At 47.8% G+C, this 17,033-nt stretch overlaps 1 protein-coding gene across 1 annotated transcript in view; it reads right to left on the reverse strand.

The window, feature by feature from the left end:
- CDH1 (cadherin 1) overlaps positions 1-2,778 on the reverse strand; it is a 76,600-nt gene extending 73,822 nt beyond the window's left edge. Inside the window, exons 1-2 of the mRNA XM_037041410.1 lie at positions 2,623-2,778; positions 1,724-1,838 (exon numbers count right to left, since the gene is read on the reverse strand). Coding sequence (XP_036897305.1) covers positions 1,724-1,838; positions 2,623-2,679 — 172 coding nt within the window. The 5' untranslated portion in view covers positions 2,680-2,778. The remainder of the gene's footprint in view (positions 1-1,723; positions 1,839-2,622) is intronic.
- Between the last annotated feature and the right edge of the window lie 14,255 nt (positions 2,779-17,033).

The following is a 17,033-nucleotide window of genomic DNA, read 5'->3' on the forward strand; positions in this document are numbered from 1 at the left end:
ATTAATATGTAATATTATTATTATTGGTCAGAGGCAAGAACCTATGAGGTGGATACAAACTAGACTAACACCCAGTTGGTGATACAAATGTCTTAATGTGGGAAAAGAAAGTGACCAGCACTTGTGTGGCCTCACCTCACTTACACAGGCATACACACTTCTGCCTCTAACCCCTGACCCATTTGTTCCTCAAGGCTGGGTCAACTTTGCCTCCTCCCAGAAGCCAATCCTCACTGTTCAATGCTACCCATCAAAACATTCCAGGCACCTAAATACCCATGTTCCACTGTGCCCAGTAAGTGGGTCCTGGGGCATTTTTAGCAACCTGTTGGAGCATGCAGTACTGGAGTGTCCCTATATCTATCTCCATTCATTCCCAGGTGCCCAGCACAGTGCTGGGCAGAACCCACGGCCAGAGGTAAAGGCAGACCCTTGGCAAAAATCAGGCAAACACTTCCTCACTGATCCAATAGAAAGCTCCACACAACACAGACAGTACTCAGAAAAGCAAATATATTTTAATCAATCAAGCTGTGGTTTCTGTTTTAAAAAAAAATACTGTTGGAACAACTTCCAAATTTCAAATTTTTTTTTCAGACAACAGCGTGATTGCTGTAGATTGTCCACGTGGCCAAAGGCTGGAAGAATAAACAATGAATTCCCTCAGGGGAATTGTGGGTGATTTCTTCTTTCAAAAAGTGCTTCTTTTATTATAATGATAACTCGCCTAGCCAGCTAAAATCAAGGGGGAGGAGAACGTCGTTTGGTAAGAAAAAAAGTAAATGGAACTCAAATGTTTGACTCCCGGTGAGGGCCCAAGCCTGGGTTATGGGTTCAGGACAAGACTCCTGTGAGAGGCAACCAGAGTTGCCTACATTTCTCTCCACATTTCTCTCTCACAACGATGTTTCTCTTCCTCTCCTCCCTGCCTTCCCCCCTCTCTAAAATCAAGAATAAAATAAGATATAAAGAAAGAAAACAAGGAAGAGAGCACCTGGGAATCAGGGAAACAGGTAAGAAAGCAACCTCCCTTACTTTCACCCCCTGGTTAACAGAGAAATGAAACAAAGCAAATTCTAGAATTCTGATTATCACAGCCATAACAGGTCACAGAAGTACATTTGTGCATTTCCACTCCCTGAGTCAGAGCTACCAGGCTTTTCTTCAAAACATCATTCCTTGGGAGAGTAGTACCTGTACCCAAATGTTTTCATCTCTGTAAGTAAAAGCCGCAACCTCGGAACTGAGAGGGCTCCCAGGAACTGCAGAGGTGGTGCATAGTGGGACCTGGGAGCCAGATGCTCCTTCAAATTCCCACCTTGTGCACCTCAGGCAAGTGGGCTGCATGCTCTGAGAGCCTCCCCTTGCTCATCTGTGAATCAGGAATTGCCACTCCTCCCGCCCTACCCACATACTAGATTTTTGCAGTATTAAATGACAGACTGTCTCTACTTCAGAGCCAGGATGGCCGGAGACACACTGAAGGCCTCTGTTAGTATCCCTTCCTTGTGACATAATTCACCACCCAGGTCAGCCCCTTCGACCATCGAGCTCCATCAGAGCGACGCTCAGACCCCTACAACTGCAGAAATTCCAAAGGGGCGTCATTTGAGCAAAGGAAGAAGGCGTTAGCCCAGTCTAGCCCCTGGACATGGGGGCGCGATTCTCGGACCCTGCCCGTCCCTACCCTCCTGGCCCCAGGACCCGGGCCGCGCGCCCTCACCTCTGCCTAGGACTCGGCCTCTCTCCAAGTGCCGCCGGGGCACCGTGAACGAGTAGCTCTCGGCGCCGAAGCCGGGACGACAGGGGTCTGGCTCCTGGCAGGGCCGCGGTGAGACCTGGGGTAGGAGAAAGGTATTGAACCCGGGTGACTCGGCGGTTCCCCTCCAGCCGACACCGAAACCAACAGCGCAGCCCCTCCCTCGCTCCCAGCGTTGGGACTGCGGGACCTACCCACCCCCACCCCCACCCCCCGGGGCAGGCAGCCTCTCCAAATTCCTTCCCGGACCTGCTGCCGCCAAGCCCCCGGGGGCGCCAGGGAGTGGGGGTGGCCGCGGCGCCTCCTCCCCACCTGGCCCCTCACCTCGTCCCCTGTCCTCCCGTCTCCCTTCTAGTTTCACTGGAGACACCCGACTCTTCCCGGCGCTCCTTCCTCTACACCCGGGACGCCCCCATTCCTCAGTCCAGCTCTCCCAACTTTCGACCCCACTTTCTCATCCCGGGATCGCCCCCTACCCAGTTACAACCCTTTCTCTGTCAGGTGCCTTTATTTCTACTGATTCCCCCTTCGTTACCCCAGAGATCGTGCCCACTACTCCTGGATGCCCCTGGGTTTGGCCCCCGCGCTGCCCCCACGCCCCGCCTCCGCCCACAGCCCGTCCGGCGGCCGGACCCGAGTCCCCAGAGCCTGCGGCCAGGCGCGCCCCCACCCGGGTGCGGAGCGGGCGGCGGGCGAAGCGCGTTCGCCTCCGCCGAGCGGCTCAGGCTGCTCGGGGCATTTGGACCCAAACATTCTTGCAATAAAGGGACTCGGGGACGACAGGAAAGAGGAAGGGACTAGGGGCTCGGGTGAGGCTGACGGGGCGCAGAGACGCCCCCGCAAAGCCAGGGGACCCGACGTACTTGCAGCAGCAGCAGCAGCATCGGGAGCGCGGGGAGTTGGCGGCACCGAGGGCCCATGGCGGGCCAGGCGAGGGTCGGTCCGGCCGGCCGGGCTAGAGTCTGGCGGGACTTGCAAGAACTTACAGGTGGTCAGAGGCTCTCAACGCCACTGAGGCGGGATCGGCCGCAGCCGCCAGGTGAGTCTCCAAGGCCCCGCCCCCGGCAAGACTGATTGGCTGAGGATGCACCTGCCAATGAGCGGCGCAGCGCGGCTCAGCTTCCTACTCGGGCGAGGAAAGGACGGCCCACCGGAATCCCGCCCCTGCCTCGCGCCGACCTGTTGACCCGCGGGAGCGAGGGTTGGGTGCAGGATCTCCGGGATTCCTATTACCGCCGAGAGGCAACCCAGCCTGGCTGTGGGTGGCTAACACCTGGGCTTGACCCTTTATTTACTTCTGTCTTTTTAACTGCAGGTCTCCATAGCTTCGTGTCTGCAAATCAGTTCACTGGGCAGGACCCGCCTTTCAAAACCTGTTTCTTCACTTTCCAAATGGGAATAATAATCACAAAGGCCTCCCTATGTTGTGAGCTTGCCATGCAATTAATGAGAACAACGTTTCCTACACCATAAAAGCTCTGTACAGATACAAGTGATAATAACAGTAACAGTAAGGTGCTAGGTATTGGAAGTCACTGCGTCAGGCTCTGTGCTAAGTATGTAACACTGACCATCTCATTGTATCTCATCTCAGAACAACTCCAAAGTTGTGTTATTATCCTCATTTAAGAGGCAACTGAGGCATAAAGAATTTGAGGCGAGTGGGTGATGGTGGAGGACTGAAACTCACCTTCCTCTCATTTTAAGGCCCTTTCTTCTGTTAGCTTCACCTCCTGTGGCCCGGGCTAGCTTTCGGGCTGGGGCTGCAGTTTTCGATCTGTCCTTTAATGTTAACCTGGAAGAGACCCTTTCAGAGATCACTCAGACCTGTTATTGGCAGATAACTCTCAGTGCCCACAGTAAACCAATGTCAAAGCCAAAACTAGAATCAAAGATCTCTGGATCCCCAGACTGGGGCTCTTCGCACTGCACCATAGCCACCAATCCCTTCTCTAGAGGATTCTTGTCCCCAGTAAAATAATTTTAGGATCAAAGAAGGAATAGACATGCAAATGTTAGGCCAGACAGCTTCCCTGTCTGAGCGCCAGGGGCCAACCACATCTGTGTGGTTTGGCTACCCTGACGAGGACACCATCTTTCCCGTCACCCTGCCAGCCCAGTCGGAACAACAAAACAGTGTGTGGAGTCAGCTGCTCACTAACCTTGCGACCTTGGCGAGTCCGTGTTCTCGTCTACCAATGGATTGATAAGCGCTAAAGCAAGAAAATCACGAAGCAGAGTACTCAGCACCTAGTAGCAAGGGCTCCGTAAATGTTTGGCATGGAGGAGGTTGTTCTTTGGAAAGGACCACCCCCTTTCTCATGGGGAAGGCCATGTTTAGAATATTTTGCCCAGAGCTTAAAGGTAAATCTGAGCCTATGAAGCTACTTTCTCAAGCCCAGAGGAGATGTCTCAGAGCAAGACACTCTTTAGGGTCAGCTCAGACCCCCTCAACCTGTCTGTCCCCTCAGTTTTAATGGGTTTCCCCATCTGCCCCTCAGTGTAAATGGGTTTCTGAGCACACGCCCAGGCCATTTGGATTTCTGCATCTTGGCTTTCTCTGCCTCTTAACCCACCAGGAGGCTCGGAGGGAAAAGGCTCCAGTGTTCCTTTCCCACTGAGGCCCCTGCTGGACCGTGCATTAAACAAGGTAATGGAAATACAGAAAGAGGCGTTTCCCCCATGGGGCAGCCTTGTCCGTTTATTTTTTTTCTCCCAGTTATGTAAAAATACATATTTTATACCATCGCTCGGCCCAGGGAGCTGTTAGGGCTTTGTTTTCCTCAGCCCAGCAAGCCCTGGCCTTATAACTCCGCAGTGACTCTCATCGATTCTTCCATTGCACTCTGATAATTCAATAAAAAGTATTTTAGAAAACAATTAGGGGCAGTGTGGACAGGTCTGGAGAGATGCTCTCTTCAGACTTCTCAGCAAGTCCTTCTCCACGCTCCAGGGAGTTGATCGTGGAGGGCTGCCCTCTCTCAGCTGTTCAGGGTGAGGAGGGGACACACAGAGGTGCCCCGTGGAGGCGGGGCATTTTGTGATGATGGCCTTCCATGAATGGCCTCAATTTCCTCTTCCATCAAAACACTGTATATGCTTGTGAGGATAAAACAAGCAGGTGGGGGGGGGGGGGAACCCAAGCAGGTGAAGGTGAGCCTGTGCTGCTGATGTTGAGCTATGCCACTGATGGGGTGTTCAAATTCTTGTCCTGCCACTAGCTGGGTAGCATGTCACCTGACCTCATCCATAAAGTGGGAATGTTGATAGCATTTAATTCACAAGGTTCTTGTAAGTGCCCTAAAGTTAACTGTCAGCACTCTTGGCTTAGTGCATTCATTCCCTGCCCAGGTCTAGGCAAAAACTGTGAGCCCCCAGGAAGCCTCCCCACCCCCACCAGTAAAGTCTCTTAGGCTTCTGTGGCCTCTGCTTGGACAAACTTCCACACTGACTGGTTAATCTTCTCAACCCTCCCAGGGTCATTTGCATTTTAAAGTGGGCACTGGAGTGTGCTTCTTTTAAAAAATAGAAACTCAGGAGCCATTGAATTCCCTCCAGAGTTCTTAACCTGGTGTCTGGGAATGGGGTGTTTGGAACCCCAAGACCATATGCAAAGCTGTCAGTGAAGTGGTGAGTTCCAATGCTTTCATTAGCTTCTCAAATTGGGGGAAGAAAAAGTCAAAATCTTGGAGGTGAGATCTCTTTGAGGCCCAGTCCAATGTCAATGGTAAACTTTCAGGCATCAACAGGGAGAAGAAATGGTGATCAGAGAGAGGCCTTGCCTTCACTAGTGCTAACCAGGCACCCTTTGGATTTCCTTATTGCAGGGTGTGCGTCTCCGATGGACTTTTACTTCCCAGGTGCCCAGGTAACTGGTCAGCCGGGGTTAATGATTAATCCCTGTGGCGGTGTTGACTCTTTCATTTCCTGACAAAAAGGCGGTAATGGGAGTTCTCAGACTGAAAGTAGCCCACCCCGAAGGTGGCTAGGGAGAAATCCTGGGAAATTCGAATCGACAGGAATTGCAGCCAGATCAGGTGCCCAGCGGCAAGGGGAGAGGATCCATTCTAACTGGGCGCTCCTGCCGCCTCTGCTGGGCCCGCCACCTGCCAACACACAGGGGAAGAAACTGGATGCCTGATCTGCCTCCTACTAAAAGGACAGTAACCAACAGAAGTGCCACGCTTTACAGCTCAGCCACTCATGTCTGGAGAAAAAGTGCTTCATTTCAAACACACAGTGAATTGTAAAATGCATACCATGTATATAGTATAATGAAACACCATGCATCTACCATCTAGCTTCAACAATTGGTAATTTTTTTATTTTTAGAGGGGAAGGGAAGGAGAGAGGGAGAGAAATATCAGTGTATGGTTGCCTCTGCTGGAAACACACAATGTACCGTGTGTCCCCTGCCAGGAACTAGCCTGCAACCCAGGTATGTGCCCTGACTGGGAATCAAACTGCGATCCTCTGGTTCGCAGGCCCACGCTCAATCCACTGAGCTACACCAGCCAGGGCTAACAATTGGTAATTTTTATAATGTATAAACTTTGTAATTGTACCAAACCTTGTTTCATCTTTTCACCTCTGCACTTTTGAAAAAATTAAGACTTTTTAAGGCCTGGCTGGTGTAGCTCAGTGGATTGAGCGCGGGCCTGCGAACCACACGATCTCGGTTCGATTCCCAGTCAGGCCACATGCCTGGGTTGCAGGCCAGTTCCCAGCAGGGGACTCACGAGAAGCAACCATACATCGATATTTCTCTCCTTCTCTCCTTCCCTCCCTCTCTAAAGACAAATAAATAAAATCTTAAAAAAAAAAAAACACCTGTCATCCAATAGTTAAAAAAAAAAAAGACTTTTTAAAAGGCAAGGTTAGTTGTGGCTGGTGTGGTTCAGTGGATTGAGCACCAGCTTAAGAACCAAAGAGTCACCGGTTCGATTCCCAGTCAGGGCACATGCCTGGGTTGCAGGCCAGGTCCCTAGTAGGGAGCTCATGAAAGGCAACCACACATTGATGTTTCACTCTCTTTTTACCTCCCTTGCCCTCTGTCTAAAAATAAATAAATAAAATCTTTTAAAAAAAGCATTAGGTTCACTGCAAGTTTGAGGGGAAGATACACAGATTTCCCATAGACATATACAGCCTCCCCTATTACCAACATTCCCTATCATACTAGTACATTTGTTAGACTTGATGGACCTACATGGACATGTCATAGTCTCCCAAAGTTTACAGTTTATATTATGACTCATTCTTGGGGTTGTATGGTCTATGGGTTTGAACAAATGTATGATACCATTACAGTATCATCCAGAGTCATTTCACTGCCCTAAAAAACTCTGTGCTCCATCTACCTATTCATTCCACCCTCCCCCTAACTCCTGTCAGCCAGTGATCTTCCTGTGGCCACACTATTGTCTTTTCTACAATGTCACATTGTTGGAACCATAAGGCATGCAGGCTTTTCAGATTGGCTTCTTTCACTTAATAACGTGCATTTAAGTTTCCTACATGTCTTTTCATGCCTTGGTAGCTGATTTCTTTTTAATGCTGCATAATATTCCATTGTCTGAATGTATCACAGTTTATCCATTTACCTACTAAAGGACATCTTGGTTGCTTCCAAAATTTGGCAATTATAAACAAAGCTGCTATAAACATCCACATGTAGGTTCCTGCGTGAATGTATGTTTTCAGCTCCTTTGGGTAAATACCAAAGAGCATGACTGGTAAGAGTATGTTTGGTTTTATAAGAAACTGCCATTGTCTTCCAAACTGGCTGGAGAAGTGCGCACTCCCACCAATGATGGATGAGAGTTTCTGTTGCTCCGCATCTTCAGCAGCATTTGGTGTTCTCAGAGCTTTGGATTGCGGGCATTCTAGTAGGTGGGGAGCCCCTGAATTTTTATTTTTGCACAATTTTTTAAAGTAAATCCCAGCCCTGGCTGGTGTGGCTCAGTGGATTGAGCACCAGTCTGCAAACCAAAGGGTCACCGGTTCAATTCCCAGTCAGGGCATATGCCTGGGTTGCAGGCCAGGTCCCCAGTAGGGGGGCGTGTGAGAGGCAACCACACATTAAGGTTTCTCTCCCTTTCTTTCTCCTTCACTTCCCCTCTGTCTAAAAATAAATAAATAAAATGTTAAAAAAATAAGGTTAAAAAAATAAAATAAAGTAAATCCCAGATAACATTGTCTTTTCCCCTGTTAATATTTCAATCGGTATCTCTAATAAAGATATTTTTAAAAATATGACCATTATCTTGTAATAATACCTAATAAAATTCATAATAATCCCTCAAAATCATCCAAGAGCTATGCCATATTTGAAAAAAAATGTCTCTTTTATAAGCAGTTTGTTTAAATAAGGATCCAAGCAAGAGCCACATTGGACTGTTATGTCTGTTAAGTCTTTTTATCTACAATGGTCTCCCGGCCCCGCCATGTTTAGCTTTTTTGAAGGATAACTGACAGCACATATTTAGAGTATAAGCACTTTGATACATGTGGGCACATGCGTACACTGTGAAACCATCAGCACAGGCGAGATAACAAGCAGATCCTTTGTTTGCTTTTTTCTTGTTTCTATTTTGACACAATTCCCGACTCACAGAGGGGTTTTTTTGTTGTTGCTGGTTTTGTTTTGTTTTGTTTTGTTTTGTGTTTTTAAGTGGCTGCTTTCTTTAAGATACCAGATCACTGGTCCTGCACTTTGTATTTAGCCAAATAAGGCTATGACATCATTTAACACGGCCCTCCATCCCAGAGGTGTCAAACTCATTTTCACACAGAGGGCCACATCAGCCCGCGGTTGCCTTCAAAGGGCCGAATGTAACATTAGGGCTGTGTAAATGTAACTACTCCTTAACAGTTAAGCAAGAGCTCGGCGCTGCTGCCAGGTAGGAACAAGGTGCCAGGCTGGATAAAACAAGGTGGAGGGCCGGATTCGGCTCCCAGGCCTTGTGTTTGCCACCTGTGCCCTATCCCATGTTTTATACGATCTGTGTTCAGATCCAGAGGCATGATTTGATTCAGATTCCTTTCTCAAGCAAAAATATTTCAACTGAGTACTTCCCATAGCATCGTATCAGGAAGCAAGGAACTGTCTGGTTGGCTCTATTAGAATAAATAAGATTCAGGTGGTGTCAGCTGATCCTCCATTATCAAGTTCTTCAGCAGCCTTTCACCCTGTGGTTTTAGCACCATGGATGATGGCTGTCCAGGTCCATTAGCATATTAGGTGGCCCTAATAAGAAGGGCATTTCTTAACAAGAAACATTTATTAAGCACCTATATGTGCCAGGCACTCTGCTTGACACTAGGGACATGGAAATAAACAAAATATGGTCCCTGCCCTCAAGATGCTCATAGGTGATGAAGGATACAGGCAGGCAAACATTTGTGCATTTATTTATTCAGTATTACTGAATGGTGCTCTTGCTGGTGTGGCTCAGTGGAGTAAGCACAGACCTGCAGATGGAAAGGTTGAAAGGTTACCTGTTTGGTTCCCAGTCAGGGCACATGCCTGGGTTGTGGGTTCAGTCCCCAGCTGGGAGCGTGTGAGAGGCAACCAATCAATGTTTCTCTCCCTCCTTTCCCCTCTCTCTCAAAACAAACAAACAAACAAACAAATAAATAAATATTTTTAAAAGTGTCACTGAATGCTATGTACCAGGCATTGTGCCAAATGCCAGTAATTGCAATATACCATGTAATAAAAATGATAGCTACCATTTACTGGAGTTCACCATACTCTACAAGGCTTCTCTCCCCAGTGCTAATATAGTCCTCTGGGTGCTATCACTACATCCATTTTACAGATTGAAGCAGAGGCAAAGAGATACACAGTAACAGTGACAGAACTGGAACTTGAACCTCAGGCCACAGGCTGTACTGGTAAAGGATCAGTACAGAGAACCTAAGGATCTCCACGCTGTACTGGTAAAGCCAGGGGAGGCTTTTCCTTCCCGGTGCCATATGAACTGCCAGGCAAGCTTTGCCTGATTTAGCAAGAAATGGTCTGTCAAGTTGACCTGAAATTCCAAACTCCAGGGCAGGCTGGAGCTTCTGGTCCATCGATGGGGTGGGGTGATGATGAGAACGGAAACCGGAGGGGCAGGCCCTGGGCTGGACCAGTCAGTCCTCCACCTGCCTATGGAGCAGAAGGGATTTCTCCGGTTTTCCCTCAGAGGGGACTGAGGCCCGGACAGATGAGCAGCCAGGTCGGGGCAGTGTTAGGCTGGAGGCTGGGGCTCAGCTCTAAGACCAAATGACAAAATGGTTCCCAAGATGGGTGCTGGCGCCTCACTGCCCTGTTCTGAATCCTGCTCTTTCACCTGCTAGTTCCAAGCATTTGAATGAGTCACTTAAATCCTCTTTGGACTTCGATTTCCTCATCCGTACAAGTGGGAATAGTAATCACACCTACTTCATTGGATGGTTGCCAGCATTATGTGAAATAACATAAGTGCTAAACATTAGTTATTCTTATTTTTTACATTCTACAATCCTCAGAAGATGGGGCTTTCCCTGAGCAGAGTCCATGGGCAGCAGGCTCGCCTCCCCTAAGCCCAGTGAGGCGGAGCCTGCTGCCCTGCAGCTCCATGGCTGGCTGGGTGCCCTCTCTTTGCACAGATACCTTTGCACCTGGTGGCTGAGAAAGACAGATAAGGTGATACAGAATAGCTGTTGGACCCCACAGACCTGTTGCTTCCTGTCTCCCACCTGTGAGCAGAGACGGCCCCAGCCCCGTTCTCGCTCTCTGAGCCCCGGACCCCATCCAGGTGGGATGGAAGACTAAAGCTCACCTCCAGGTTTGACAGGGCTCAGCAGCCAATGAAATCACTCCCTGACCCCAAGTCTCAGATACTTGGGGACAAAGAAAAGGCTTTTAACTTTTTGCAATTAAAATATTTTATTTTCTTAATTTATGCTCTTGAATTCTTATTGTGAATCCCTCACAATTTATTTTCCCTTTAAAATGGAACTTTGTGGCTAACAATTTATTTATCAAATTCCAGGCGGTGGCTAGAATACAGTGCAGGGGACTGACCTTGGAACTTGAAGCAAAACCTCTTTTCCACCCTGAGTCTTAGTCTCCTGTCTGTTAAATGACTCAGTTGCCTTGGAAGTATCCTTCAGTTTTCTCTCACTTCCCAAAACTCTTCATTCTGAGCTCTTTAAATTAGGAATAGTGTCACGGGCCAGGTTCACATTCCCTGCTCTCCCGGGTCAGGAGTTCTCACGTGAGTGATATTTATGGAAGCATGATGCTGTTTATTGCTTTTCAGTTTTTAGACTCAACCTCCAGACAAGGCACAGAATATTTAATTATAGTTACAGAACAAAATGGAGATGTTATGAATAATATATAACTATTAAAAATTGGAAATTGCTTGAGAAGGAAGCTGGGAGGTTTGACAAGGACACTAGATGCTCTAAAAATTTTTTTTATTTCTTTTAAAGTTTTTTAAAATTTATTTACTTTTAGAGAGAGGGCAAGGGAGGGAAAAAGAGAAGGAAAGAAACATCAACTGGTTTCCTCTTGTACGCCCCCAACTGGGCGCCTGGCCAGGCACGTGCCCTGACTGGAAACTGAACTGGCGACCTCTCGGTTTGCAGGCCAGTGCTCAATCCACTGAGCCACTCCAGCCACGGCCTTTCTTTTTTTAATGCTCACCAAGGATATGTTTATTGAGTTTAGAGAGAGATGAAGGGGAGAGAGAGAGAGGAAGAAAGACAGACAGAGAGAGAGAGAGAGAGAGACATCACTCTAAAAGAGACACATCAATTGGCGCGCACCTGACTGGGGATCAAACCCGTAACCTTTTGGTTACGAGATGAAGCTCCAACCAACCGAGTCACCTGGGCCGGGCACATCACATTCTCCTCTTCCAGCAGTTATTTCTCTGGCGAGGGGCATTTAGGGTAGGTGGTGAGTTCACTATTATTCGTTATATTATTGTGCTTTGTAACTTGTAATATATGGGGTCGGGCACAAATAACACCCCTTTTTTATTACAAAATCTTTTATTACAAAATCATAAGCATGTAATTCTGTAACACAGCAATATCACTCTCAAACACACCATATGACATTTTAGGTGAAATCTTCAAATTAAAACTATAAATTATTACACCCATATTATTACACTACCACCCACTCAAGGAGTCATTACCTCTGCCGGACCCTGTATTTAATATCTTTTAATTTCAAATATTATCTCTTTGAAAGATAAAGGAAAAGCAATAGTAAAAGAAAGTTTAAGAGATAAGGAGTAAGATAAAAGACATAGATATAACCCTGGCCTGTGTGGCTCAATTGGTTGGAGTGTCATCCTGTAACCAAAAGGTTCTGGGTTCGATTCCCCCTCAGGGCATATGACTAGGCTGCAGGTTTGATCACCAGTCCAGGCACGTATGATCCCCTGATCCCCAGAATTCGAGGCAACCAATCAGTGTTTCTCTCTCTCATTTCCTCTCTCCCTTCCTCTCTCTCTAAAAGCCATGAAAAAATGTCCTCAGGTGAGCATTAAAAAAAAAACAGATATAGCAAAAATAAAAAATTATTTGGTCTCTTCCTCCACAAGTGCAAACTTACTCTGACTGTGGTGAGCATTAAACCCTTTCCAGATAGATCTAAACTGGATTGAAGGGGGTGGAGAGGGGGTTGGCCATGAAAAAGAATGAAGTTCTAATACATGCTACAACATGGATGAACCCGGAAAACTTTAGGCTAAGGGAACGAGGACTGACACAAAAGACCACATATCATATGATTTCACATTTATGAAAATGTTAGAATAGACACATCTACAGAGACAGAAGGTAGATTAGTGGTTGCCCAGGGCTGGGCAGGCCTGGGGGCCGGCGGGCATTGGGAGTGGCCACTGACAGGAATGGCACTTCTTTTAGAAAGAGATCAACGCGTCCTGAACTCAGATTGCGGTGACGACTGCACGGTTGTGTGAAAATACTACAAAACATTGAGTTGCGTGCTTTAAGTGGGTGAATTGAGTGGTTCGTGAATTTTAGTTAAATAAAACGGTTTTCTCTTTTTTAAGTGGGAGGGAGTGTCTTGCTAAGAGCAGTGTTAGGACAGGGGTGATTTTCACGGCCCTCTCCCTCCTACTGTTTCTGTTTCACAAATGGAAAAATCTAGAAACTTTTTTCCGTGTACATATATAATTATAGCAACAATAATAATGGCTCTCATTTGTAACACTCACTATGTTCCAGGTGCTAGTTTAAGGCGCTTTACTTACACCAGCACATGCACCACTATGAGGAAGATACTATCCTATCCCCACTTGAAGAAACTCAGAGGTAAAGTGATTTTCCACCGCCAGTAAGTGCTAAAGCTGTGACTTACCCACCACAGGCCAGGCCCTGTGCTCAGCACCTGCAGCACAGGAGTCCATCCTGAAAGCCACGCCCCCCTCCACTGTCCATGAAACATGACCCAACCAACCCAGTGTGAAGGTGACCAGTCACCCCTGTTTGCCAGGGACAGAGAGATTCCTGGAGCGTGGGACTCTCAGCATGAAAGGTGGGAAGGTCCTGGGTAAACCAGGGTGAGTTAGTCACCTTACCACAGTTAGTGAGCACTGCTGATTGTCTGTGTGTGCACACACATGAACACTCACCTACTCATGGGCTCTCAATAAGGGCGTCTCTCAGCAAGAATCCAAGTTTCCTAGGAGGGGAGGGTGGAGCTGGCCTGGCTGGATCAGATATGGCCGGTGGAGACCTGCAGAGCAACAAAACCAGGGCAAAGAGCAAGGTTTCCCTCACAAGCCCGGAAGAAAACTCCAGAGTTGAGTCTGAGGATTGGGGGCCCATCGTTTCCCAGAGTGACTTTTCAAATTTTTCTTCACTTGCTCAGCCATTCATTCGTTTGGTGAACACTCCTGGGGCCCTGCCATGCGCGCAGGCTTTGCTGGTGAGGCAGGAGCCTCCCTTCCCTCAAGGATCTTTCCATCTGGTGAGATACATAGACAAGGGCACCGAGTATTTACCTGGCTAAGTATGAATAATGTTTAACAACTGGTAGAGCCTGAGCACCGGGCAAATCAAAATGAACACCAGCCCTTAAGACCAGAGCAGGATCCTCGGACCCCTGCTGAGCCAGGGTTCACCCTTTTGGTTGCTGTGTGGTGGGGTGGTTTGGGGATCGTAGGAGGGGCTGCAGGTAGGGGGACACTTGGGGGACTCAGGCAAGCAGCTGATTACCAACGGACAGGGAAATTTTTCAACACAGTATTTTAGCAACTAGAATAGCCATGTCTGGGACTCTGGTGGTGTCCAGCCCCGGTGATAACGACATGAGATCAACAAGGCATGAGTGGGGAGCACATGGGGCTCAGGGAAGGCTTCCTGGGGGAAGTGACACCTGAGACGAGTCCACTAGAGTGCTCCTGGCAGAGGGAAGAGGGCTGAGCATTTCGGGTGGTATAACTGGTAGTATGACTTCCTCAGTACAACTGGAGGAAGGAGAGGCAAGAGACTAGACGGGCAGGTAAGGAGAGTGGTGGGGCAGCGGCTGTGTTAACCATGGTCGGCAGCTTGGGCTTGTCCTCAGGGCAACAGAGCAACGGGGAGCCATTGCAGGATTTTATTTAAAATTATGGGGGGTTACCTGATCCAGTTTGCAAATCCCTCAGGAGACTCCAAGGAGTCTGTTCTTCCAGAAACAAGAACCAACGTTCAGGGAGGTTAAAACTCCTGCCAGATGCCCCGCGGCAGGTTGGACATGGAAAGGATGGAACTGCTCGCTTCTAGGTCACCTTCCCCTTTGAACACCACGTGCCACGGGGGCTTCCCGTCCACATACGGGGCTTTGGAGTTCTCGAGGCGCTTACAGATTACAAAGCTGTTTCCATCCACGCTCATTCGATGTTCCGCCACGATGCTGTGTTACAGGCAGGGATGCTCAAGGGATTGAAACACAGGGAGGTTTCAAGACTTGGAGGTGATGAAACCTTGATTCAAATCCAAGCCTGAAGACTCCTCATCCACCTTGCCATTTGTATCAGTCACTTTGGGGTGTAAATACCAGCAACAGAAGTGGCTATTTAGAAAAGGAAATCTGGGGGCTCATGTACTAAAAAGTTTGTGAGAGATGGAATTCAGGCATAGATGGCTCCAGGTCTTCAAATTATGTCATCAAAGATCTTCCTTGCTCTGTCTTTGTTTTCCTCTATGTTGACTTTCTTCTTAGATTCTCCCATCAAAGCAGACAGAGGCTCCCAACCCACCAGTCTGGCAATCCTGGTCACAAAGAACCATACTTTCCTGATAGCTACAGCAAAAGTCTCAGGTTTCATTTTATGATCTGACTTGGCTCATGTGCACACCTCTGAACTGGATACTGTGGCCAGAGATAGCTGCATGGTTATGATTGGCTAAGACTGGGCCATGTGTCCAGCCCTGGAGTCAGGCAAGAGGGATCCGCCTCCCAGGACCACATGGGCTAAGGGTAGGGGAGTCGTGTCTCCAAAAGGAAGACGATGGTGCTCTCCTGGGGAACAGCAAACGCATACTGGGCATAAAAACTAATAGTCAAGTGATAGAACAATTGCCCAGCATTGGGAAGAGACTACTCACCGGGGCTTGCGGGGGGTTCCTCTCTGACCAAGGAGCTCAAAGTGGTGGCTGGCATGGTCTGCCTGGTGCCTGCCTCTTGGGGCAGAAGTCCTGCCCCTCCGAAGAGCCCCACCTTCCAGAGCCAGCCAGCAAGCTGCAGGCCTGACCCAGAAGCCACTTCCCTTCTGCTACATGCCAGTTTTCAGCCTGTGCTTGTTGGGGCTGAGGTGGGAGTCTGGTTCCTCTTTGCAGGCAGAACTTGGTCATGGTGTGATCTAAAAATCTAAAAACTCATAAAAATAGAATTTAAAAAGCCAAGAGTCCAAAATGACCTTATTTGCAATATTCTTCACTGTGAGTCTCTCCTCATCCCATTCTCAATGAGACCTGTTGTTGGGCTAGGGCTTATACTGCAAAACCACTCAAAAGGCAGAATTGGCTAGCATTTAAGAATACAGACTCTGGCCTTGGCTGGTGTGGCTCAGTGGACTGAATGCCAGCCTGAGAACCCAAAGGTCACCAGTTTGATTCCCAGTCAGGGCACATGCCTGGGTTGCAGGCCTGGTCCCCAGCTCGGGGAGTGTGATATATCCCTTACACATTGATGTTTCTCCCTCTCTTTCTCTTTCTCTCCCCTCTCTCTAAAAATAAATAAATGGAATCTTTAAAAAATATATTAAAAAGATGCAATTCTGACTCAGTGAAGAGATTTGAAGCTTCACTAACAGTTAAAAAAAATGAATAAGTCCTGACCAGTATGACATCATCCCACAAGGGTGAAAGGTTGCTGGTTTAATTCCTGGTCAGGACACATCCCAGTCAGGAAACAAACAGGCAAGAGGCAACTAATCGATGTTACTCTCTCACATCCATGTTCCTCTTCTTCTCTTTCTCCGTCCCTTCCCCTCTCTCTCTTAAAACACACACACACACACACACACACACACAAAAAAAAAAACAACAAGAAAAGCAAGGTCCTTTCTGATTCAGATAGTTAAGAGTTTGGGCCATGGCTGGAGAAGACTAGGTTCAAATCTGGGGGATACTGGGCTGTGTTGATTTTAACCAATTATGTAAACTCTGGCACCAAGTTTTCTCCTTAATAAAATGGAGGTGACAACAGTCTCACTCTCTGGGAGTGGTGTGAGGAGTAAATGAACTAAAACCTGCAAAGCACTAAATATATCTAGATGTTGAATGAAGAACTTTACAAAACATTATTATTATTACTGTTTTTTAAAGATTTTATTTATTTATCTTTAGAGGGGAAGGGAAGGAGAAAGGGAAAGAAATATCAATGTACAGTTGCCTCTCGTGTATCCGCTACTGGGACCTGGCCTGCAACCCAGGCATGTGCCCTGACTGAGAATCGAACCGCAATCCTCTAGTTCACAGGCCCACGCTCAATCCACTGAGCCACACCAGCCAGGGCTTATTACTATTATTTGAAAGAACCTATGCAACACCTTGTGGGTAACCTGACAGAGAGTTAGTGCTCAGTAGATGTGTGGGCATTTTTAGAGCTTGTCAGAGCCTTCCTCTGCCTCTCAAGGGGAAGGAACTCAGTTTCCAGGGGGAGGGCACTGGCCCAAGGTCTCCAGCGAAGTCAAAGACGGAGTCTGAGTCTGGGCTTGCAGGCAACAGACTAAGGAGGTTCCTCAAAGAAGTGATTCAGGATGTGCATGGA

The sequence above is a fragment of the Sturnira hondurensis genome, unplaced genomic scaffold, assembly GCF_014824575.4.
Source record: "Sturnira hondurensis isolate 20B ecotype Veracruz unplaced genomic scaffold, ASM1482457v3 Scaffold0003090, whole genome shotgun sequence".
Classification (NCBI taxonomy): domain Eukaryota; kingdom Metazoa; phylum Chordata; class Mammalia; order Chiroptera; family Phyllostomidae; genus Sturnira; species Sturnira hondurensis.